General features: G+C 44.3%; 1 protein-coding gene and 1 long non-coding RNA gene across 12 annotated transcripts in view; one reads left to right on the plus strand and one right to left on the minus strand.

Annotated features, from left to right (window-relative positions):
- Positions 1–24,500, plus strand: part of SPECC1 (sperm antigen with calponin homology and coiled-coil domains 1) — a 305,733-nt gene that overhangs the window by 131,081 nt on the left and 150,152 nt on the right. For 2 of the 11 annotated variants that reach the window (XM_024241501.3, XM_063718431.1), the window contains exon 1: positions 15,082–15,333. The exons of 6 other annotated variants lie outside the window; for them this stretch is intronic. In XM_024241501.3, the coding sequence (XP_024097269.1) occupies positions 15,294–15,333 (40 nt within the window). In that variant the 5' untranslated portion in view covers positions 15,082–15,293. Of the gene's footprint in view, positions 1–15,025; positions 15,334–24,500 lie in introns of those variants that run through there. 3 more of the 11 variants (XM_009236527.4, XM_024241502.3, XM_054536305.2) reach the window with 3 other exon arrangements.
- On the minus strand, positions 1,554–15,641 carry LOC129051227 (uncharacterized). Its single transcript, XR_008515312.2, has 3 exons — positions 15,503–15,641; positions 14,862–14,949; positions 1,554–3,390 (listed from the first exon to the last, which is right to left on the minus strand). It is a non-coding gene; the product is annotated as an uncharacterized LOC129051227 (long non-coding RNA).

Here is a 24,500-nt window from a genome sequence, read left to right on the forward strand (position 1 = left end):
TACGAAGACAACCCACGTGATGGGAGCAGAGGTGCCCAGGTGTCCCAGAGAGGAGACTACCAGCCAAAAGTGTTCATCTTGCCAAGGATGTCAGTGTGTCCTGTAAACATGGGGTCCATTGGTTATTTTGGTGAATTGATTATCTGTAAAATGTTCAGTAGAGAGTGCATAAGAGAGCAACTTCTGTATTACCAGAGTAATCTTCCTAAGCCACAGCTGTCATGAAATCACTTCTCTGCTCGAAAACCTTCAAGCACTCCTCACTGGTTGAGGGGCCAAGGGCAACGTCTTGCCTTGTGATTCAGTGTGATCTATGGCTGTCTTACCTCCCTGCCCCGTTGGTGCCTTGACTGTGACCTTTTCACAGTCACTCTGGTGAACAATGACGGGGCCTGCTGCCGGGGCCTTGCTTGTCTAGGCTGTGCATGTCCAAGCCAAGCCCCTCCCTCCCTGCTGCCCCCTCCCCTCCTCCTGCCACTGCAGACCTTGATGGATATGCTGTTCACCTGGAAAGGACCCGCTCATAGTAGCACCTCCTTCAAAAAGCCTTTCTTGAGCTCCTTTCAACAGGGCATGCTTTTTCTTTTAAAAACCCTTCTGCAGCACCCCGTGTGTATTTCTGTTAAGTCACTCCCATATCCCACCTATACTGCTTCGCCTGCCTAATAACTCTCTGTTGCCGTGAGTTGAACCCAGCTCACTGGACCTGCTCGCTGCTCATTCGGCAAGCAGGCAACTCCTGAGTATGAGCGATGCTGTCCCCTTTATCTCCTCTTCTTCAAAGACTGTGTCTTTGTGAGCTCACCAGGCTCCCCCAGGCTTCAGTCATGCTAACTGATTCAGAGCGAGGACATGGCTCTTTTGAGGTCGTAAATAATATGTCAAGTCTTGAAGGCTTATCTGCTTGTCTCCCTTGACTTTTTCAAGAAACAGCTTTATTGATAATAATTTACATACCATAAAATTCACCCATTTATACAGTGTGCAATCCAGTGAATTTTAGTGAATTGACTGAGTTACAACCATCACCACAGATGAGTTTTAAGATATTCCTGTCACTCCAGAAATACCCCATGCTGCTGTTTCCAGTCAATATCTGTTTCTACCACCAGCTCCAGGCAACCACTAATCTGCTTTTTATCTGTATAGCTCCTCCCTTGACTCTCCCTGCCACTTCCTCAGAATTGGAGTGTTTTCTGGACTAATGTGTGTGCTATTTGCCTAAGGAACTTTTCTTCTGATTCAGTTACGTAGCTTTGTGATCTCTTTCACTCATTCTCCCCATGTTCAAGTTTCTCTTGGTTTTCTTTGTTGTGTGAACCTAGTCTCTGTTCACCGAGTTGGCCTTTGGCTTATTAAGAAAACTGAGCTTTTTCCCCATCTTCAGAATATGGAAAACTTGAATAGTGTCATGTACAAATATTGTAGTGTCATGTACAAACCAGATGCTGAACATTATTTACCAAATGAAGGAATCTGAGCCCTGCTACGGCATGGGAAATCTTGTCCTTTGTTATGTTCAGCATAGTGCATGTAAAGTCACTACATTATTATTTTGGTTAATAAATACTTTTTATTTTTTGGTAAGGAAAATTACATTGTTTTTATTAATATGATTCATGCTTGATAGCTTAAAGAGTACAAACAAAGTAATACCTTAAAAAGAAAAGTATAATATGATCCAGTATTTCCACTTCTGGTTATATACCCAAAATAATTGAAAGCAGGGACTTGAAAAGATATTTGTGCGCCCATGTTCTTAGCAGCATTGTTTGCAATAACTAAAAGGTGGAAGCAACCCAAGTGTCCATCAACAGATGCGTGGATCAACAAAAATATGGTATATACATAAAACAGAATGTTAGGCAGCCTTAAAAAGAAAGAATTTCTGACACGTGCTACAGTATGTGCTACCTCAAAGACATTATGCTGAGTAAAAGGACTGTGTGATCATTCCTATGAGGGACCTGGAGTCACCAAATCCGTAGAGACAGAAAGTTGAATGGTGATTGCCAGCGGCTGCGGGAGGAGGGAGTAGAGCATTATTCTTTTATGGGTACCAAGTTTTGGTTGTGCAGGATGAAAAGATTTCTGGACATGGGGGTGGTGATGGTTGTACAACAATGTGAATGTACTTAACACCTCTGGACTGTACACTAAAAATAGTTGAGATGCCAGCCTGGCTGACACAGTGAAATCCTATCTTTACCAAAAAACAAAAAAAAAAAAACAAAAATTAGCCAGGCATGGTGGTGTGCGCCTGTAGTCACAGCTACTCGGGAGGCTAAGGCAGGAGAATCACTTGAACCTGGGAGGTGGAGGTTTCAGTGAGCTGAGATCACACCACTGTACTCTAGCCTTGGTTGACAGAGTGAGACCCTGTCTCAAAAAAATAATAATAATTGAGACGGTGAGTTTTATGTTATATATATTTTACCACAATTAAAAAATAAAAATAATAAAGGGAAAAACAGAAGAACAGAGAAGAAAGTTAAAGTAGTATCTGAAACACCACGTCTTAGAAACAACCAGTGTTTGCCACAAGAATATTCTTTATAGGAAAAAAAAAAAAAGCCTGGGCAACGTGGCAAATCCCCATCTCTACCCAAAATACAAAACTTTAGCCAGCTGTGGTGGTATGTGCCTGTGGTCCCAGCTACTCAGGAGGCTGAGGCAGGAGGATTGCTTGAGCACAGGAAGTCGAGGCTGTAGTGAGCTGTGATGGCACTGCTGCATGCCAGCCTGGGTGACAGAGCAAGACCAAGTTTCAAAAAAAAAAAAAAAGTCCGGGCGTGGTGGCTCACGCCTGTAATCACAGCACTTTGGCAGGCTGAGGCGGGCAGATCACTTGAGGTCAGGTGTTTGAAACCAGCCTGGCCAACATGGTGAAACCCTGTCTCTACTAAAAATACAAAATTTAGCTGGGCATGGTGGCGCATGCCTGTAATCCCAGCTACTTGGGAGGCTGAGGCACGAGAATAGCTTGAACCTGGGAGGCGGAGGTTGAGCCACTGCACTCCAGCCTGGGCAACAGAGTAAGACTGTCTCAAAAAAAAAAAAAAAAAAAGCAACCAGTGTTAAACTATGGGGATGGTCTTCTAAGCATCTCTTTCAGCGGTGATACCTTTTTAACGACAAATACCAGTACAGGTTCAGAGTAGGGGGAATCCATCCAGAGTCCTTGAGAGGAGGCCTGCAGCAGGGGTGGGGGGCTGATCACGCAAGGCAGGAAAGCTGTCCGTACCTGCAGCAGTGAGTGCCTGATAGGCCTGTGGGGCGGCTTCAGTGCCCACCACAGGGCGTGGGGGAGCCCAGGCAACAGGAAGCCTCCTTCTGCCATTGAGTGGAGGGAGTGCCTAGGCTGCTGAGGTTGAGCTTCCCAAGGGGGTTCTGTAGAGGAGAGAATAAAGAGCACACGATGTGAGTTCACTGAGAGTCCTCACTTTGAGAAAAGGTGACACACTCCTGGGACTCCCAGAAATACTGGGGGAACTTTGCAGTGGGGACGATAGTTAAGTAAATGACTAGGGCCCGAAAAATATTATTTAATACTGTTTTTTTCTTTTTCTTTTCTTTTCTTTTTTTTTTTTTTTTGAGGCAGGGTCTCTGTCTGTCACCCAGGCTGGAGTGCAGTGGTGCGATCACAGCTCACTGCTGCCTTGACCTCCTGGGCTCAAGCTCAAGTGATTCTCCTGCCTCAGCCTCCCAAGTAGCTGGGACTACGGGTGCATACCATCATGCTCGGCTAATTTTTTTACTATTGGTAGAGATGGGATCTCCCTGTGTTGCCCAGGCTGGTCTCGAACTACTGAGCTCAAGTGATCCTCTTGCCTTGGCCTCCCAAAGTGCTGGGATTGCAGGTGTGAGCCACCGTGCCCAGCCAGTACTGTTAACATGACCGCATTTGTACCCCTAGACCAACATGAGAACACACAAAATACATAGGAAGGTGTTCAGCCTATACTTTTCCTTTATGTATAAATGAACTTCAAAATCTTGAAGGCCAATGATGACTTTGATTTTTCTGTTTTAGCAATAGGGTCTTGCTATGTTGCTTAGGCTAGACTGGAGCTCCTGGGCTCAGGCAATCCTCCTGCCTCAGCCTCCCAAATAGCTGGGGCTACTGGCATGCATTACTATGCCTGGCTCAATGTAGATTTTTTATATTTGTACCAAGATCTCAAAGAAGGCAGTGGGCAGATAATAGAGGTGTCACAGTCTAGGAGGATGGATCACCTAATGAATCAGTGGCTGAGACAAGTACAGAGGTTTTTTTTTGTGTGTATAGTTTTATAGTGATTGATATCAATCTTCTTTCATTTAGATTATAGCAAGGTTATTCATATTTAAGTTAAGCCCTATTAAGGCTAAAAACATTCTAATTCAAGAAGGATACTCAAGATTCTCTCCTTAAAGATATTCCATATTTTATAGTTTCCTGTTTTAAGAAACTATTTGTTTTCTCTGAATCCTGAAATGTTGATTTCTCTTTGAAGATTCTGTGTCCAGCTTCTACTGGAGACAAAGTGGTTTAGTGTAGGAAGAACGAGTGCTTCAGTGGCAACAGGCCTGCATTAAATTTCGGCTCCCTACTTTTAATCTATATGACCTTGGGCAAGATAGTGTAATCTCTCTGAACCTCGGTCTCTTGCTTGTAAGTAGAGAAAAAGAATGGCTACTGGGTCAGACCACACCTGATTCGCTGGATTGTAACACTGAGGAAGTGTGCCATGTGCATAATGGAACGGAAAGTAGGTAACTCAGAGGGTGTTTAATTCAGGGGCTCGGCATGCCAAAAAGGGTGCAGGTTCTTTCCATCTTTTTGGTCGGCCACCCTGAGTGTGCTGGCTTGGCCCTCTGGCCAGCTCCCCTCATCATCACGAGATAACTACTAGAGTTCTGGCAACCTCAAACAGAGGACAGAGTCCCATGGAAGAAGAAGGTTTCAGCATCTCTTTAAGAATAAGAGAACTTTCCCCAGCCCTCCTCCCAGCAGACCTCCCTTCAAATGTTTTTGGTCAGAACTGGGTCTCATAGCATCCTTGACCTATTCCCTAGCAAGGAAAATGGAATCACCAGGATTAACGTAGGCTGTGCATGAAGGATCTACTACTCAGCTAAGAACAGGCCACGTTCTCTTAGGGCCAGCTGCCTGGCAGGGAAGGAAGGAAGGAAGATGTGGGAAATGGCTGATAGGTAGGTAGTCCACAGAGACTGTCACACCTGTTTTGTGGTGTTAATTTAAGCTCAAGTTTATTGTTTGGATCAGGAATGTTTAAAAAATTAATGGGCTTTATCTTTTAGAGGTATTGTAGGTTTATAGAAAAATTAGTGGAAAGTATAGAAAGTTTCCATATATACCCGCTCACCATCACCTCCAGATTCCCAAGTTACTAACTTCTTGCATTAAGGTGGTACATTTCTTGGAACTGATGAGCCAGTGTGTATAGGTACATTGTTATTAACTGAAGTCTATAGTTTATATTAGGGTTCACTTTTGGTGGTGTACATTCTATGGGTTTTGACACGTATCCACCATTACAGAGTCATACAGAGTAGTTTCCCTGCCCTAAAAATCCCCTGTGCTCCACCCATTCATCCTTCCTCCTAAGGACCTGGCAACCACTGATCTTACTATCTCTACAGTTTTGCCTTTTTGTCAGATAGCTGGAATGAGGTAGTGTGTGGCCTTTTCAGACTGGCTTCTTTCAGTTAGCAGTATGCATTTAAGGTTCCTCCATGTCTTTTTGTGTCTTGATAATTTCTTTTTAGTGCGGAATAATATTCCATTATATGGATGTACCACAGTTTATCATTCAAGTATTGAAGGATATTTTTGTTGCTTCCAAGTTTTGGCAATTATGAATAAAACTGCTATAAACATTCATGTGCAGGTTTTTGTGTAGACCTAAGTTTTCAGCTCATTTGGGTAGATGCCAAGAAGCTCAACTGCTGGATCTTATGATAAGAATATGTTTAGTTTTGTAAGAAACTGACGCTGGGCGTGGTGGTTCACGCCTGTAATCCCGGAACTTTGGGAGGCTGAGGTGGGCGGAACACGAGGTCAGGAGTTCAAGACCAGCCTGGCCAACATGGTGAAACCCCGTCTCTACTAAAAATACAAAAAATTAGCTGGGCATGGTGGCGGGTGCCTGTAATCCCAGCTACTTGGGAGGCTGAGGCAGGAGAATTGCTTGAACCCAGGAGGTGGAGGTTGCAGTGAGCTGAGATTGCACCACTGCACTCCAGCCTGGGCAATAAGAGCGAAACTCCGTCTCAAAAAACAAAACAAAACAAAACTGACAAACTGTCTTTCAAAGTGGTTGTACCATTTTGTATTTCCACCAGCAATGAATGAGAGTTTCTGTTGTTCTATATCCTTGCCAGCATTTGGTGTTGTCAGTCTTTTGGATTTTCACCATTCTAATAGGTGCATAACAGTATGGATCGTGACTTTTTTTTTTTTTTTTTTTTTTTTTTGAGACGGAATTTCGCTCTTGTTTCCCAGGCTGGAGTGCTCGGCTCACCTCAGGCTCCGCCTCCCGGGTTCAAGTGATTCTCCTGCCTCAGCCTCCTGAGTAGCTGGGATTACAGATATGCGCCACCATGCCCGGCTAATTTTGTATTTTTAGTAAAGACAGGGTTTCTCCATGTTGGTCAGGCTGGTCTCGATCTCACAACCTCAGGTGATCTGCCTGCCTCGGCCTCCCAAAGTGCTGGGATTACAGGTGTGAGCCACCACGCCCAGCCATGGATCATGATTTAAAAAAAATACTGGCACAAGGAAATTTGAACTCTGGCTATTTGGTAAAAAATTGTTGTTAATACTTTTTAGTTGAGATAATGGAATTGTGTGTGTGTGTTTTTTTTTTAAAGAGTTCTTACCTTTAGAAATCCATGCTGAAATATTTACCAATGAAATAGGATATCTTGGATTTGCTTCAAAACAATTGAAGCTAGAGGAAGAAGTGGGTGATAGATGAAAAAAATTGGCTCTGAGTTGGAAACTATTGAAACTGAGTTGAGAGGCATATGGAGGGCCATTATATTAGCTCTCTTTAGTTTTGTATATGTTGCAGTTTTTCATAAAAGGTTTTTACCAATTAAAGTTTAATCGTGTATTATTTAAAAATGATAGAGACAGGGTGCAATGGCTCATGCCTATAATCCCAACACTTCAGGAGGCCAAGTAGGGAAAATTGCTGGAGGCCTGGAGTTCAAGGCCAGTCTGGGCAACATAGTGAGATCCCATATCTACAAAACATTTTAAAAAATTAGCTGGGTGTGATGACATGAGGCTATAATCCCGGCTACTTGGGAGGGAGGCTGAGGTGGGAGGATCATTTGAACCCAGGAGTTTGAGACTGCAGTGAGCTATAATTGTGCCACTATATTCAAGCCTGGGCAACAGAGCAAGACTCTGTCTCAAAATAAGAAAAAAGATGGACACTTTGGTGTTTAGTAAAAATTAGGAACTGTCTTCTGGTCCTACCTTTGCTTAAGTTTAAGTATTCTGAGGAATAAATGCATATTTGTTGAATATATATGTATTAGAGTTTATTATTCAAGGAATCTTCCTAGAAACCGAAGATTTTTGGTAATATGATAAATTTTACTTGAAATTATTATTTTTAGAGATAGGGTCTCCTCTGTGGCCCAGGCTGGAGTGCAGTAGTGCAATCATAGCTCACTGCAACCTTGAACTCCTGGGCTCAAGTGGCTCTCCCACCTCAGCCTCCCGAGTAACTGGGACTACAGGTGCACACTACCACACTTGGCTAATTTTTTATTTTTTCTAGAGATAGGGTCTTGTGCTGTTTCCCAGGCTGAATTTTACTTTAAACTATTTTAACATTTATGTATTTTTCCAAATAAATGTATTTTTAACTCAAAAGCAAAAAGCAGTACATGTGTACTAGAAAAAAATAAAAAAAAAATGGACAAACAATAAACGAACTTATATAAAGGACATCATAATCTTGCCTACTCAGAGAGGGCCACTCTGAATCAGTGCCTTGAGGTATAATTGTTGAAACCCTTTCCATCTTATCCAGGTATCTGTGTCTATATAGTTTTTGTTTATGTACAAAAATTTAGAATTGTATTCTTTTTTTTTTTTTTGAGACAGAGTTTCGCTCTTGTTGCCCAGGCTGGAGTGCAATGGCGCGATCTCGGCTCACTGTAGCCTCTGCCTCCCAGGTTCAAGCGATTCTCCTGCCTCAGGCTCCCGAGTAGCTGAGATTGCAGGCGCCTGCCACCGCGCCCAGCTATTTTTTTGTATTTTTAGTAGAGACGGGATTTCACCAAGTTGGCCAGGCTGGTCTCAAACTCCTGACCTCAGGCAATCCCGCCCCCCTCGGCCTCTGAAAGTGGTGGGATTACAGGGGTAGGCCACCACCCCTCGCCCAGCGAATTACATTCTTAACATATGTATTGTTTTGCTTTGTAACTTAGTATCTGACACATTGCTTTAGAGACTGCATAGGAAACCATCATATAGCTGTATTATATTTTATTAAACTTGGACATTTGTGTTGAACATTGTAGGTTTTTCCAGCTTTTTGCTATTACAAACAGAAAGGAGGCAATGTGCAGTTGTTAAGAACACAAACTCTGGAGTTAAATGGCATGGTTTCTCCGCAGAAAAGGGTGAATGTAGCAGGTCTGGGACTGCTGTCCTTAGAAAGGCTGCTTCCAAGGTTGGCACTTGGCTGGTGTCAGGGAACTTGGATTTTGGAAGGGTTCCTACCACCCTAATTGGTAAGAGTGGCTCACTGCATAAACTGTGCAAACACTGTAGTTTATGCTGAACTCCTGTTTTCCTTCCAGGAGCCTACGTGATCCCCTGGTAAAAACCCTGGATGCTAAGTCTCTAGTCAATTTCCCTGGCAGACAACATTTCACACGTGTTGTCACAGCTCATTGTTGGAAGAATTAAGCACACCCCGAATGACTACACTGGGAGGAAATTAATGGAAGCTTGCACCTAGTTTCCTCTGGACTTGGTCTTGTAGACCTTTTCCCTTTCTTTGTATCCTTTTGGTGTAATATATCATAGCTCTGAGTGCAACTGTGTGCTCAGTCTTGTGAGTCCTGTCAGTGAATCACCAAACCTTGGGGTGGACTTGGAGACACAGGTTTAAATCCTGGCTCTGCTGCTTTCTAGCGGAGTAAATTTAGGCAAGTTACTCACCCTCAGTCATTTTCTAATCTTTAATTTGAGTTAAAAAACAGTTTTGTTTTATAAATCGAAATATACAATGTACTTAGAATAGTGCCTGGCATGTAATTATTTCTCAACAAATGTTAAGAATTATCTTGCAAGCTAGATGTTTGTGTATTATTTGTAACTGTTTCTTTTTTTCTTTTGAGACGGAGTCTCACTCTGTCTCCCAGGCTGGAGTGCAGAGGTGCGATCTCGGCTCACTGCAAGCTCTGCCTCCCGGGTTCACGCCATTCTCCTGCCTCAGCCTCCCGAGTAGCTGGGACTACAGGCGCCCGCCACCACGCCTGGCTAATTTTTTTTGTATTTTTTTTTTTAGTATAGTAGAGACAGGGTTTCACCATTTTAGTCCGGATGGTCTCGATCTCCTGACCTGGTGATCTGCCCGCCTCGGCCTCCCAGAGTGCTGGGATTACAGGCGTGAGCCACCGTGCCCGGCCTTTTTTCTTTTTTTTTTTTTTTGAGATGGAGTCTCGGCTCATCACAACCTCTGCCTCACAGGTTCAAGTGATTTTTCTGCCTCAGCCTCCCAAGTAGCTGGGATCTTCCCTGCACTTTGGGAGGCCGAGGCGGGTGGATCACCTGAGGTCGGGAGTTCGAGACCAGCCTGACCAACATGGAGAAATCCCGTCTCTACTAAAAATATGAAATTAGCCAGGTGTGGTGGTGCATGCCTGTAATTCCAGCTACTTGGGAGGCTGAGGCAGGAGAATCGCTTGAACTCGGGAGGCGGAGGTTGCGGTGAGCCGAGATCGTGCCACTGCACTCTAGCCTGGGCAACAAGAGTGAAATTCTGTCTCAAAAAAAAAAAAAAAAAGTGCTGGGATTACAGGTTTGAGCCACCGTGACTGGCCTGTAACTATTTCTTTCGAATAAATTTCTGTAAGAATAACTGCTGAGCTTAAGGATATGTACTTTTTTAAATGTGTTCTGGTCATAGTAGTAAAATATATTTATTAAGACAGAGATATTTGGTATAGAAAAAAAGTCTTTCCTAATTCTATATTTCAGATATAGTTATTTCTAATAATTTGCTATATACATGTCAAAATGTATTTCTACACATATTGATATGGACAGTAGAATATAGAAATTTTTAATAAAAATGGGACCATATATATTATTTTATTGTTTATGCCTATATATAAGGGATCTTTATATTCAGTGAAGTTCCATAAAAACCTTTTTGTCTTCCTTAAAACACTTAGATTATAGGTGAAGTAAAAAATACATAATTATAATGTCCAAGTTGTCAACTTAGTTATACCTTTACATTTGAAATTACACATTATAGAAATACAGTAATTTAGAAATTGCAGACAGTCCCTGACTTATGATGGTTTGACTTAGGATTTTTTGACTTTGTGATGGTACAAAAGCTATACCGTACTTCAAATTTTGAATTTTGATCTTTTACCAGGCTAGTGATATGTGGAGCTACACTTTTTTGTGATGCTGGGCAGTGGTTGTGAGCCACAGCTCCTAGTCAGCCCTGCAATCATGGGGGTAAACCACAGTACTGCGTTGTCAGCATTTTTTTGAATATTGTTTGCCAGCGTTTTTGCATCCAGCCTGTCTACAAAGCCCATCTCGAACTTAGGATATTTTCAGTTTACAGTGGGTTATTGGGACGTAACCCATCATAAGTTGAGGAGTGTCTGTACACTGTTGCTTTTTTTATAGTCATCACAGGCGTCTTTGACATGTCACCCTGTCACCATGATCATCAGAGCCACTTTTAAGGTTTACACCAGATACACAGCACATCAGCTTCACTTCCACCTGTTGCTTGATTCTGCTGGACTCTTTGATTCCACAGGAAATTTTATCCTATTCATATAACATTCAGGCAGTTGGTTTTTCATTTGCCCAGGATGTGTGACTGCCACAACCCGACTAATCCCTGAACTGCTTTTTTAAATTATCCATGGCTGGTCATGGTGGCTCATGCCTGTAATCCCAGCACTTTGGGAGGCCAACTCAGGTGGATCACCTGAGGTCAGGAGTTTGAGACCAGCCTGGCCAACATGGTGAAACCCCATCTCTACAAAAATACAAAAATTAGCCAGACATGGTAGCATGCACCTGTAATCCCAGCTACTCGGGAGGCTGAGGCACGAGAATCACTTAAACCCAGAAGGCGGAGATTGCAGTGAGCTGAGATCGCGCTATTGCACTCCAGCCTGGGCAACAGAGCAAAACTCTGTCTCAAAAAATAAAATAAAATAATACAAGCATTGACAGGTACAGAAGTACCATGAGGGAGACAGCATTGAATTCTGTCTGAGATGTGCGGGCCCACCAAAGGGGGGGTGATAACAGAGCAAGAATTTAAAAGATGATATATATTACTCTGCTTGGGCTGCCATAACCAAATAGCACAGACTGGATGGCTTAAACAGCAGAAATTTATTTCTCGGAGTGTTGGAGGCTGGAAGTCTGAGTTCAGAGTGCCAGCATGGCTGGGTTCTGGTAAGGAGTCTTCTTGGCTTATATATGCCACCATCTCACTGTGACCTCACATAACAGAAAGAGAGAGAAAGATCTCTTCCTCTTTTTTTATTTTTCTTTTTATTTGTTTTATTTTGTTTTGTTTTTTGAGACGGAGTCTTGCTCTGTTGCCAGGCTGGAGTACAATGGTGCGACCTCAGCTCACTGCAACCTCTGCCTCCTGGGTTCAAGCGATTCTCCTGCCTCAGATGAGTAGGTGGGACTAGAGGCACGCGCCACCACACCTAGCTCATTTTTGTATTTTTGGTAGAGAGGGGGTTTCACCATGTTGGCTAGATGGTCTTGATCTCTTGACCTTGTGATCTGCCTGCCTCAGCCTCCCAAAGTGCTGGGATTACAGGCGTGAGCCTCCGTGCCAGCCTCTTCCTCTTCTTATAAGGCCACCTATCCTGCTAGATTAGGGCCCCACCCTTATGACCTCATTTAACCTTAATTACCTCCTAAAGGCCCTGTCTCCAAATACTATCACATTGTGGGGTAGGGCTTCAACATGAATTTAGGAAGGACACAACTCAGTTCACAGCAGATGAATAAGCATTTGCTAGGCAGCTCAGTTATGGAAGGGGTGTTGAAACCGACGGAATATAGCAGATATGAAAGCATAGAGGCCTGAAACAATAGGGTGTGTTCAAGGAGCTACAGCTGGGAGGGAGAACTTTCTGAAAGCTGAGGCTAGAACAATAGGGGTGGAGGTGGAGCACATGATTATGAAGGACCTTGGCATACTAAGCTTAGAAGGACTTCATCTTAAGGGTAGAGGGGAGCCACAGGAACTTCTAGGCAGAGGCATGGTGCAGTCAGATTTGCATTTTTGATAATTCAGGTGGAGGAGCAATTTAAGCAGCAGCAAAAGTGGAAGTAGTAAGTTAGTTGGGAAGCTAATGCAGTAGCCCTTGTGAATCAAAGATGCAGCAAAGACGAGAGAGGCAAAGAAAATGTTAAGGTGATGAAATGTGCAGGACTTGACTAGATATTTTAAATGTGGGAGGTGAGAGAGCCATAGGAGTCCAGGTTGGGTTGGGGTCTTACTTGTCCAGTTTCCATAAAGAGACATGTTAATTACTTGACATTTTACAGAATTAGTAAATTGACTCATTGATTTCCAAAACTCTTTGAATAAGTATGTAACTGTTCTGTAAATTGAAGTTGCATCACTCTTACCATGATCACAAACTCAGGCTCTGCCTATCATTTTGGAACTATTTGGGGAAGTTGACCATCTTTTCTGGGCTAATTACCTTTTTAAAAGGGGAGGGAGTTGCACTTGGTGTCATATGCATTTCTGCTCTAACATTGTTTCTTGCTGTTTATTTTCCTTAGTATATTTGCTTGTACATGCTCAGTATTGTGCTATGTTTTATAGATTACAGAAATAAAACTGTGACTCTTGTCTTTCACATGCTAGTTTTGTGGGAGAAACCAATTCATGGTACTATACTACCACTAAAAAGAAGCAATGTGTATTTAAGGGCTAATTTGTGTCTGCTGCCTGCAGCCTATACATTGGTTCATTCATTTGTTTTCATTCATTCGTTCTGAGTCTCCGTGTTTATAAAGTTTACACTCTAGTGGAGGAACAATAATTAGTAAACATGTACTATATGGAATGGCGATCAGTGTTGCAGAGGCCAGCAAAGTAGGAGAGGGTGTGTGCTGAGGGTCTGGCTTACTATTTAATGTGGTATGGTGAGAGAAGCCCCCTTAGTAGGGTGACATTTGAGCAAAGGCCCGGGGAGTGAGACAGGGTGAGACATAATGGTCTATGCAGTGTAGGTGTCGGGGGGAAGAATGTTGCAGGCAGAGGGAACACCAAGTGCAAAGGCCCTGAGATGGGAACGTGCCCCGCTTATTTGAGGAACAGTGAGGAGGCCGGTGTAGCAAGAGCAATGTGAGAAGGGGAAGGTGAGTTCACTGATGGGGGGAGAGGATTATTCAGGGCCTTGGAGGCCATTGTAAGGGCTTTGACTTTTCCTCCAGGTGAGACAGGAAGACACTGGAGTGTTGCAAGTGGGGGTGTGACATGATTTGACCTAGGCTTTAGAAGCATCACTCTCACTGTATGTGCAGAATGGGCTATAAAGAGGCAAGGGCAGGAGAAGTGAGACTGGTTAGGAGGCAGTTGCAGTAATCCTGGCAGGAGATGACAGCGGCTTGGATCCGGGGGTAGCAGTGGAGGAGGTGAGAAGTGCTGAGATGTAGGGCTATTTATGATACACATACTGACAGGCATTGTTGAAGGACGAGATGTGGCATGTGAAAGGAGTCGAGGTTTCTGGCCTGAGTCACTGGAAGAACGGAACTGCCACTTACGGAGATGGAGAGAACTTATTAAAAAACCTAAGTGGAGGTGTCAAGAGAAGGTGTCAAGAAGGTAGTTGGATAAATGAGTCTGGAGTTAGAAGAGGGAACCAGCCTGGAGATATATAGATGGTATTTAAAAGCCACAAGTTGGTAAATCAAAGACCAAGAGAGTATATAGGAAAGAGGTCTGTTGGCTGAGCTTTAGTGCCCAGGGTGGGTCAAGATGAGGAGGAACCAACAAAGGGGACTGGGAAGAGGCTTCTAGGGGAGTGAGCAGAAAACTAGGAGAGTGTAGCATCCTGGAACCAAGTGAACACACTGTTTTGAGGCGTTAGGAGTAATCAGTGGTGTCCTACGATGTTGATGCGTGACACCTGAGAATGGACTGTAGTGGTCAAGTGATGCACGAGATAGAACCAGTCATACCACTAATGGTTTTATTAGTCCTAAATATTTTTACTGCAAGATTTAGTTGTTCTAAATGTTTTCACTGTCAGATGAAGGATGAAAGTCGTTCAGGGTAATTTCCATTTTAGTAATTTCCGACAGCGGCAGAACAGTTTCTACTTATGATTGGTATGCATTTTTATTATTAGCCATAGTATTCATTTTGGATGAGTACGTCTTTGTTAGCGTTATTTTTCACCACCTCCTCGAGTTGTTCATCCATTCATTCATTCACCCAAAAAAATGCTTATTAAGCGCCTGTCCTGCGCTAGTCCTAGGTTTCTCTTGTCCTGATAGGTCTAGGTTCACACGAGCAGGATTTTGCCTTTCCGGAGGCACTAGGCTCCCGCCTCCCCGCAGTGGGGTTTTTCCAGCCTACCTTGTGCAGCTGCGGTTCTCGGCATCCGCGGGCGGTGGCCTGCAGGCGGTCGGCCAGTGAGTCCAGCCCACGGCGCGGGGCCCTCCGGCTGCCAAGAAGGAAATGCAGATGAGGTGGGCGGACAGTATGCAGATAAGGGGGGCGGGCCGTGCCTGGCGGGCGGCGTGCAGTTGAGGTGGTCCGGCAGGATGCAGATGAAGGGGGCGGGCCGCGCGGGCGGGCAGGATGCAGATGAGGGGGCGGGGCCCACAGGCGCGGGAGAGCAGCGGCTCCGCCGGCAGCTGCTGGGAACTGGAAGGCGCCCGGCCCTTTCTTTGACTGGAGCGGACCCGCCGGACGCAACCGCCTCGCCAGCCGGAGCCGGCGCGAGCTCGGCACGGTGGACACCCGGTCTGAGGCCGGCAAGCCGGCCGCTGCCCGAGTCGGCCAAGCATGGGCAACCACTCAGGACGGCCCGAGGATCCGGAACCAGGTCTGTGCGGCTGGCGGGGGTCGCGCCGCAACCCCGCCCCCCCCCCCCCCGCCAGGCGCCCTTCCCCCACCGCCTCCGGCCCGCGGCGCCGACTGGGGCGAGCGAAAGGCTAAGGTCCTGGGGTGTGATTCTTGTCGTTGGAATGCGGCGCTTGGGATTGTGAAATTACCTGTGCCCGCGCCGCGACCGGGAAACGCTGCTCGTCCTGAACGCGCACCTGGGAGCCGGGGCCGCTGGGCAGGCACCGCTGGGTCCCCGCCGCGGGGTTCCCCACTGCGCGCCTGGCCTGCGCCTAGACCGGGTCTCCTGAGCGCGCAGGCCGCCCGCGGACTTTCCGGGCGTTTGCGGGGAGGGCGTGCCCCGCGGCCGCTCCCTGTCGGCCGCCGGCCCCGCACTTTGTGGTGCCCGCGGCTCTGCCCCTTACACTCACTCCAGGGCTGCCCCGCGACTGTTCCTAAACCAGAATAGTCCGTGCTTGTTCTGGGGTGTCGGGCGCGCCTCTGGTTATGCCGTTTTTACTTCCTCAGTCCTGAGTGAGCTTCGTGGAGTCAGTTGGGCCGTAGTTTTCGTTCTCTGGTAGCTCATGCCGGCCCCCAGCAGAGTTAGATGCCGATAAGCAGGGTTGCTTTTACAAACAAAACGAAACATTTCTGGACTGTCACGTGAAGCAAAAGGGATTTAGTTTTGCCTGAAAAATGGCATCTTGGCTGACAGGAAAGAGATGGTTGACCTGACTCTGGCGTCCTTGTGGGGGTGGGAGGCAGGTGACAGGTATGTGTTTCTGTGGGAGAGTCAGAACTGTAAACATTTTCCAAAGGCGTAATATTTGAATTTTAATTTGAATGAGGACTTTGAGGCTCTGAGAGGTGAAGCGACTTGTCCGCGTGACCTTTTCCGGAGCTGGGTGCCGTGCTGTAGGACCCTGGGTCGTCCTGGCCTCTGCGCATTGCTCCTCCTTCACCTCCCAGCGCCCCAGCCGCCCCACCTCGGCCCTATCCTCGGGGCGGGGTGGAGGCGGGTGCCTCCCTGACACTTGGGGTACATTGGACTGGTACCACAGCCAGGATGGAAAACTTGGACAGCCACACAGGAATACTGTGGAGAAAGATTTCAGGGGCCAGCTTACTGCCTAGAGGTGACTTTAATTACACAGCACTTGTTCAGACTATTTTTTGGGCAGAATAACCAATAATATGCATATTCATAAAATGAAATATGCATAAAATAAAAATAATATACTGTTATAAATAACCCTGTTGGTAAACTGTTCGGTAAAGGATTGGTAACATTTTAAAAACACTTCTCATTAGTTACATGCTTGTCCAGGTATTGTGAAAACCCCTATGTATTATTTCCTTTGTGTTAAAATTGTGAAAAGACTTACTCTTGTCAGAGCTTTTAAGAGTGATTTGGATGCATGTGTTCCAATTTTTTTAGTGACCTTATTTTTTAAAGCACTCTGATGGATAGGACATAAAAATAATATATTTCTGCCAGTGACTTATTTTATTGTATTTTTCAAAGAATGCATATCATTTCAGAATGGGAACTCTGATTTGCTGCAAATGAAGATACTGGATTAGGGCATTTTTAAGAGATGGTGTCTCACTATGTTGCCCAGACTGGCCTTGAACTCCTGGGCTCCAGCAACTCTCCTCCTTCAGCCTCCCAAGTAGCTGAGACTACAGGCACATGCCACCTTGCCTGGCTAGAAATTCGTGGTAAAAACTTTAAATGCTGGATTACTGGCTGAAAGTGTAATTTTAACTGGCCTTCTGATGCTGTGATGAAATGCTGTAGAGTTCATCACTCAGATCCTGGAAATTAGAGCTTTGTTAAAGATGCGTGGGTTTTCAGTCGGCTTTACCATGGGGACTGGGATGAGGTCGCATGACCCCAACTGGCAGTTGGACTAGAATCTCAACAAGTGCTTCCGAGGGTCATCAGAGCAAGGGGACCAAAAGGATATAAGGGGGAAGCAGAAGGGAGGCTGGACAAGTGATAGCAGCACACAAGCCTGAGTGTTGCATGGTTCCCGTATTGTGTCAGTTTTGTCTGTGGAGAACAGACATTTAGAATTAAGAATGTATCCAAGACAGACAATAGGGATAGGAAGCAGAATTTGAGGAGTTCGAGACCAGCCTGGGCAAGGAAAGCTTTTGATCATGATGCAGACCCAACACCTATGAAAGGGAAGCGGGAGGCAGCAGGTTTGGGCGGGGAGAGCCTCAGATAGTGATGCAGACCTGAAGTCTTGGCCACTTGATGGGGGAGCTCCCTAGCAAAGCCCACCCATTAGAGGGGTCTCAGGTTGGGCAGAAAGGACAGTCTCTAGTCTTTCTGTGGGTCAGTCATTGGCCAGAGGCTACTTTGGAAGAATGTGCCTTCAGCTCAGAAGCTAACACAAGTCCTAGGATCCTCGTGGTGCCAACAGCTGGAGGCTGTCAGCCCTCTGCAGTCCTTGCAGATGAATGGTAAGTTCGTTTTTTTTTGTTTTGTTTTTTGAGAGAAGGTCTGACTCTGTCACCTGGGGTGGAGTGCAGTGCTGTGATCATGGCTCACTGCAGCCTTGACCTTCCAAGCTCAGGCAGTCCTCCCACTTCAGCCACCCAAGTAGCTAGGACGACAGGCCTGGCTGTTTTGTTTTGTTTTTTTGTAGAGATGGGATTTTTTTTTTTTTTTTGAGGTGGAGGCTTGTTCTGCCACCCAGGCTAGAGTGCAGTGGTGTGATCTTGGCTCACTGCAACCTCTGCCTCCTGGATTAAAGTGATCCTCCCGAGTAGCTGAGACTACAGGTGTGCACCACTATGCCCGGCTAATTTTTGTATTTTTGGTAGAGGTGGGATTTCACCATGTTGGCCAGGCTGGTCTTGAACTCCTGACCTCAAGTGATCCGCCTGACTCAGCCTCCCACAGTGCTGGGATTACAGGTGTGAGCCACCATGCCCGGCATAGAGATGGGATCTTGCCATGTTGCCCAGGCTGGTCCCAAACTTCTGGGGTCAGGTGATCCTCTTGTTTCAGTCCCCCAAAGTGCTGGGATTACAGGTGTAAGCCACTGTACCTGGTCAAGTTCTTTCTTGAAGAAGAGATCCCAGTGGAACATCTCCATGGTTGACTGCCACAGGACCTCAGTTGCTTGGACAGGGAGAGTCTCTTTAAAGAGTAAAGAGGTCAAATCCCCATCTGAGACCCACTCTAAGGGTTGAGATTGCACCATCTTTTCCAGATGGAAGCTCCTTATCCCCTCTGGGGTGTTTCTAAGGCAGAAGGCAGCTTCTCAGCTGCTGCTGCTTTTCTAGCCCTGGAATTGGCTATGGTGGCAGCAGGATTCCTCTGTTGTGGTATCTGTAGTCCTCCGAGTTGGGACATCATGACTTAACATGGTATTGCAGAATGGATAAGATAAATAGATCCAGTAAAAGATATGAAAATTTTATATCTGAAATTTTCAGCCTGGGCAGAGAAAGTTGGTGACATCTCATGCTTCCTAAAAGGTCCTAGTTAACAGTCCTTCAGTTTCCAACCAGGTTGTCATCACCTCATTGTCAGGGCTGCTGGGCATGGTTGTGCAATTTGTGTACTGTTCAAAGGCATCTGCTTAGAGAGCTGAGTGGGCCTAGCCGGGTTGTAGCAACCCAGAGGAAGGGGTGCCATTTTGCAATTTTGCCTTTTTATATTCACACAAATGTGCCCAAAGTGCTAAAGAAGTCTTAGAAAGTGAGTTTAGAAGGTTTTCCCCAGTCCCAGTACCAGCTTATTATTTGTTTTAAATTTGCATGTATGAATTTAAAAAGTTAATGCAAATTACATGAACAAAAGCTCCTCAGGTGCACTCTATTAGTTATAGTTAATGCTAACTGTGGTTACAGATAAATTCCAAAATAGCCACTTAAGACAGTTAAAGTTGATTTCTGCCTCATGTCGCATCTGGTGTGAGTTGGGGGCCATCAGCAGGTGGTTGTTAGAGACTCAGGCTGGTGGATGCTCCTCTTCAGCATATGGCTCCCAAATTGCCCTGAATCTGCCAGCAGTTGGGAGAGGAGAAGGCATGTGGAGGACCCTGCCCGAGGTTTTAGGGGCCAGGCCTAGAAGTGGTGCACATTATTTCTACTTACGTTCCACTGTCCAGACTCAGTCACACAGCCCCACTGACATGCCAGGGGACTGCGTCAAGCAGAGAGCAGCATGCATATTGGTAAACATTAGTGTCTCTTTGTAGACATGATGACCATTCTCAACCACATTTGTATCAGTATTTTATTACAAAAATTTTAATCAGAAAAATTAAGACTTACATAGTAAACACCCATGTACCAACCACGTAGATTCTAAATTAATATTTTGCTGTATTTGCTTTATTTGTACATATCTATATTCATCCCTCTACCCACCCATTAGTCCGTCTTATTTTTTGATGCATTTCAATGAAATGGTAGTTATCTCTATAATTCTACATGATATACTATACCCTTATTGTTTCTTGATTTGTTAGTTTTCAAGCCTCTCTACTACTAACCTGCACTATAAAAGTTGAGGAATTAAGCACATTTTCCCTACTATATATTCTCCTCACCCCCCATTTCTGCAAGTCATACTTAAATTTTCCAAATCCATTGTTATTATAAAAATGCTAATGGTAGAATACAAGTAGTGGTATACAGAAGTTTACTGTAAAATTCCTTCCACTTTGCTATATGAAATTTTCATTTTGAGACCAGCCTGGCCAACATGGTGAAACCCCATCTCTACTAAAAATACAAAAATTAGTCGGGTGCAGTGGTGGGCACCTGTAATCCGAGCTACTCGGGAGGCTGAGGCAGGAGAATCGCTTGAGCCTGGGAGGCAGAGGTTGCAGTAAGCTGAGATCGTGCTACTGCATTCCAACCTGGGCGACAGAGTAAGACTGTCTCAAAAAAGAAAAACTTTAAAATTCTAAGGTAATCTATTGTTTTCCACTTGTATTTCTTGACTCACCAGCTTTAAATAGTATCCTAGGCTTCGTCACAGGTAAATGAGGATGTAGTGCCCCTAAATGTCTTCTGCCTTATTCTCAAGAGTCCCCCTCCTGCACTTATTCCCATTCTGCCTCTGGACCTTTCACATGGCTAGAACATTTTCATTCTGTTCCATAATTAGTATTAATAAGTCTTCTGTGCATCATTTATAGGTTAATTCTAAAAATGGAAGGCCGATCAGCATTTAAAATATCAGGATCTCATGTATTATTTACTGGAGAACCAGGTAGTATGTTTAGATTTATAGAGAAGACTGTGGCATCTTACATTGCATAACGCGTGATCTGTGAAGACAGGAGGAAGGAGTAAGGAGAATGGAACGGAGTTGGTATGAGTATGCTCTTTACTTTTAAAATTAATATGCTTTTATCCTGTTACTCAGTTTCTTACTTTTGCAGACTGTTAGAGGGAATTTCTTTTTTCTTAAAAACAAGAAGCTTGTCTGCCTTTTCATACTCAGTTCTGTCACTTCTTTTTTTCTTTTTTTTTTTTTTGAGACAGAGTCTCATTCTGTTGCCTAGGCTGGAGTGCAGTGGAGTGATCTCAGCTCACTGCAACTTCTGCCTCCCAGGTTCAAGAGATTCTCCTGCCTCAGCCTCCTGAGTACCTGGGACTACAAGTGCGTGCCACCACGCCTGGCTAATTTTTGTATTTTTAGTAGAGACGGGGTTTCACCGCGTTGGCCAGGCTGGTCTCCAATTCCTGACCTCAGGTGATCCGCCCACCTGGGCCTCCCAAATTGCTGGGATTACAGGCATGAGCCACCGTGCCCTGCTCTCATTTCTGTCACTTCTGCCCTCAGACTTCGGGCAAATAATTTTTTATTTTTATATATATATATATTTTTTAGACAGAGTCTCGCTCTGTCATCCAGGCTGGAGTGCAGTGGCACGATCTCGGCTCACTGCAAGCTCCACTTCCCGGATTCACGCCATTCTCCTGCCTCAGCCTCCTGAGTAGCTGGGACTACAGGCACCCGCCACTGCGCCTGGCTAATTTTTTGTATTTTTTAGTAGAGACAGGGTTTCACCGTGTTAGCCAGGCTGGTCTCCATCTCCTGACATCGTGATCCGCCCACCTCGGACTCCCAAAGTGCTGGGATTACAGACGTGAGCCACTGCGCCTGGCCCAGGCAAATAATTTTTCCTCGAGCTTCAAATTCTTTATCTAGGAAAGGGAAGAGTAATATAACCTGCATTGTAGGATTGTTGTGGTGATTCATAGGTTAAAACATATGAAGGCTTAAAATAGACACACATAGAAAGCACCTGATAAGCTTTAGCTGTTAATTCTTCTTAACCCTCCAACATAATACTTTGGTTTGGACTGGTTGCTTTCTAGTCCTATCTCATTCTCAGGTTAGTTCATTACTTCTTGGATCCTTTTTCTCTTTTTTGGATTCTCTTTGCTTTTGTAAAAGTGAAGATGTGGCTGGGTGCAGTGGCTCACGCCTGTAATCGCAGCACTTTGGGAGGCCAAGGTGGGTGGATCACCTGAAGTTGGGAGTTTGAGACCAGCCTCACCAACATGGAGAAACCTTGTCTCTACTGAAAAATACAAAATTAGCCAGGCATGGTGGCACATGCCTGTAATCCCAGCTACTTGGGAGGCTGAGGCAGGAGAATTGCTTGAACCTGGGAGGCGGAGGTTGCGGTGAGCTGAGATTGCACCATTGCACTCCAGCCTGGGCAACAAGAGCAAAACTCCATCTCAAAAACAAAAAACAAAGTGAAGATGCATACATCAAATATCAATGGGTAATACATAGTAAAAAATCTAAGAAGTAAGGTCAAATATATCTGTTACTGTAATAAATGTCAATGGGTTAAGCTCTCCATTAAAGAGCTTCCCCTAATTAAGACAGAAAATCAAATATATATACTGCAGAAAAGCTTGTTTATACGTTACTTTGATTTTTAAAATTAAGTCATTTAAAGTTGTGGATAATAAAAAAGTAGCTCTTGAAATTTTCAAGTTCAACGTCTTGTTATTCCATATGTTCAAAAAAAAAAAAAAAACAAAACATATGTTCTATTTATAAATGCAGTAAAATTTAATAAGCACTCTTTAAGAGCATCTGGTTAAATTGAGTTCTGTTTACAAACTTTGCTAATAAAGTTAACATTTTAATTTGTGTTTATTAGTTTAGTATATTTAGGTTCTTGTTAAAGTCTGACAAAAAAATCCAGTTTTTAAAGTCTTATAAATTTAATAATTATTCTAATAAACTTAGTGATTCTTAAGTCCTCTTGTATATTCCAAAACATTTATATTCTCTCTCTCTCTTTTTTTTTTTTTTGAGACAGTTTCTGTCTCTGTCACACAGGCTGGAGTGCAGTGGCAGGGTCATAGCTTACTGCAGCCTTGACCTCCTGGATGCAGGTGGTCCTCTCACTTTAGCCTCCCAAGTAGCTGCGACTGTAGGAGCATGTCACCACACCTGGCTAATTTTTGTGTTTTTTATAGAGACGGGGTCTTGCTATATTGCCCAGGCTAGTCTTGAACTCTGGGCTCAAGCTATCCTTCCACCTTGGCCTCCCAAAGTGCTGAGATTATAGGTGTGAGCCACAGTGCCCAGCGCGTATTCTCTTTTTATATGTGTGTATATGTAGATGCACGCTTTCCAATTTAAAATTACAAATTAATTACTGAGTTACATGTTTTGAATTGGAATCACAAGGTTGACCTGTAACTCTTTAATAGATCCAATTCTTGTAAACATTAAAAGTATAATTCTATAATGCAGATATTTCTTAATATGGAATTCTGTTACTACTTGTCTGATTCTTTTGATTATTTCCCCACTTGTTCTAAATCTTTCTAGGATTAAAAGATGTTTACATAAGTGTTTTATTCCAAATAATATTGGGATTTCTTCCCATATAATTTTTTTTTTTTTAAAGAGACAAGGTCTTGCTCTGTTGGCCAGGCTGGAGTGCAGTGGTGCGATGCTGGCTCACTGCAGCCTTGACCTTCCTCTCTGCCCCAGCCTCCTGAAGTAGCTGGGACTACAGGCAGTGCCACCATGCCCAGCTAATTAAAAAAATTTTTTTTTTGTACAGACGGGGTCTCATTGTGTTGCCCAGGCTAGTCTCCAGCTCCTGGTCTCAAGCAGTCCTCTCACCTCAGCCTCCCAAAGTGTTGACATTTGCCACCATGCCTGGCCCCATATAATTTTTGGGGTTGTCTTCTCAGTTTGCTGAGGTTTTTTTTTTAATAAACAGAGATCTCCGACAGAGACAAGGTTGGGATTCTTACCCTACCCAAACTTCACATATCAGCGTGAGCCACTTTTGCTTTGGTGGGAACATATTCTTGAACATATTTGGTTTGAGCATATTCGGGATATTCTGTGCTTGTAAGTTTTCTCAACCTTCATCTGAGGATAATGTTTTGCCCTTACCCTTTATATACTTTGCCTGGGTATAGAATTCTTGTTCACCACCTTTGTAATCTTTCTGTAGCATGGACTTCAAAACTTGAAGAAAGAGATGTCATAATACTCATGTGCCTTAGATTCAAGTTATATTTAATTTGTGTAACTTCTAATAGGAGTCTGAGACCCCCATTCGAACGGCCATATCACTTGATTAGAGTTTGCACTTCTTTAGCACTTAAAATATATAAATATTTTCCCATTTAACTCCAAAGAACTTTGACTTAATAGAGTAATGCCTGGTTTTTTTTTATACTTTCTCTTAAAGCAGTATCTTTTTTAAAAAAAATTAAATTAATTTTAAGTTAAATTTATTTTAAAAAGTTAAATTTATTTTATTTTAAGGATACATGTGCAGGACGTGCAGGTTTGTTACATAAGTAAACGTGTGCCATGGTGGTTTGCTGCACAGATCAACCCATCACCTAGGTATTAAAGCCCCACATGCATTAGCTGTTTATCCTGATGCTCTCCCTCCTACCGCCCCCGCCCTGACAGGCCCCAGTGTGTGTTGTTCCCCTCACCCCCTGCCCCGTTTCCATGTGTTCTCATTGTTAAGCTCCCATTTATAAGCAAGAACATGCGGTGTTTGGTTTTCTGTTCCTGTGTTAGTTTGCTGAGGATAATGGCTTCCAGCTCCATCCGTGTCCCTGCAGAGGACATGATCTTGTTCCTTTTTATGGCTGCATTCTGTTCCATGGTGTATATGTACC

The sequence above is a fragment of the Pongo abelii genome, chromosome 19 (genome assembly GCF_028885655.2).
Source record: "Pongo abelii isolate AG06213 chromosome 19, NHGRI_mPonAbe1-v2.0_pri, whole genome shotgun sequence".
NCBI classification, from domain to species: Eukaryota; Metazoa; Chordata; class Mammalia; order Primates; family Hominidae; genus Pongo; species Pongo abelii.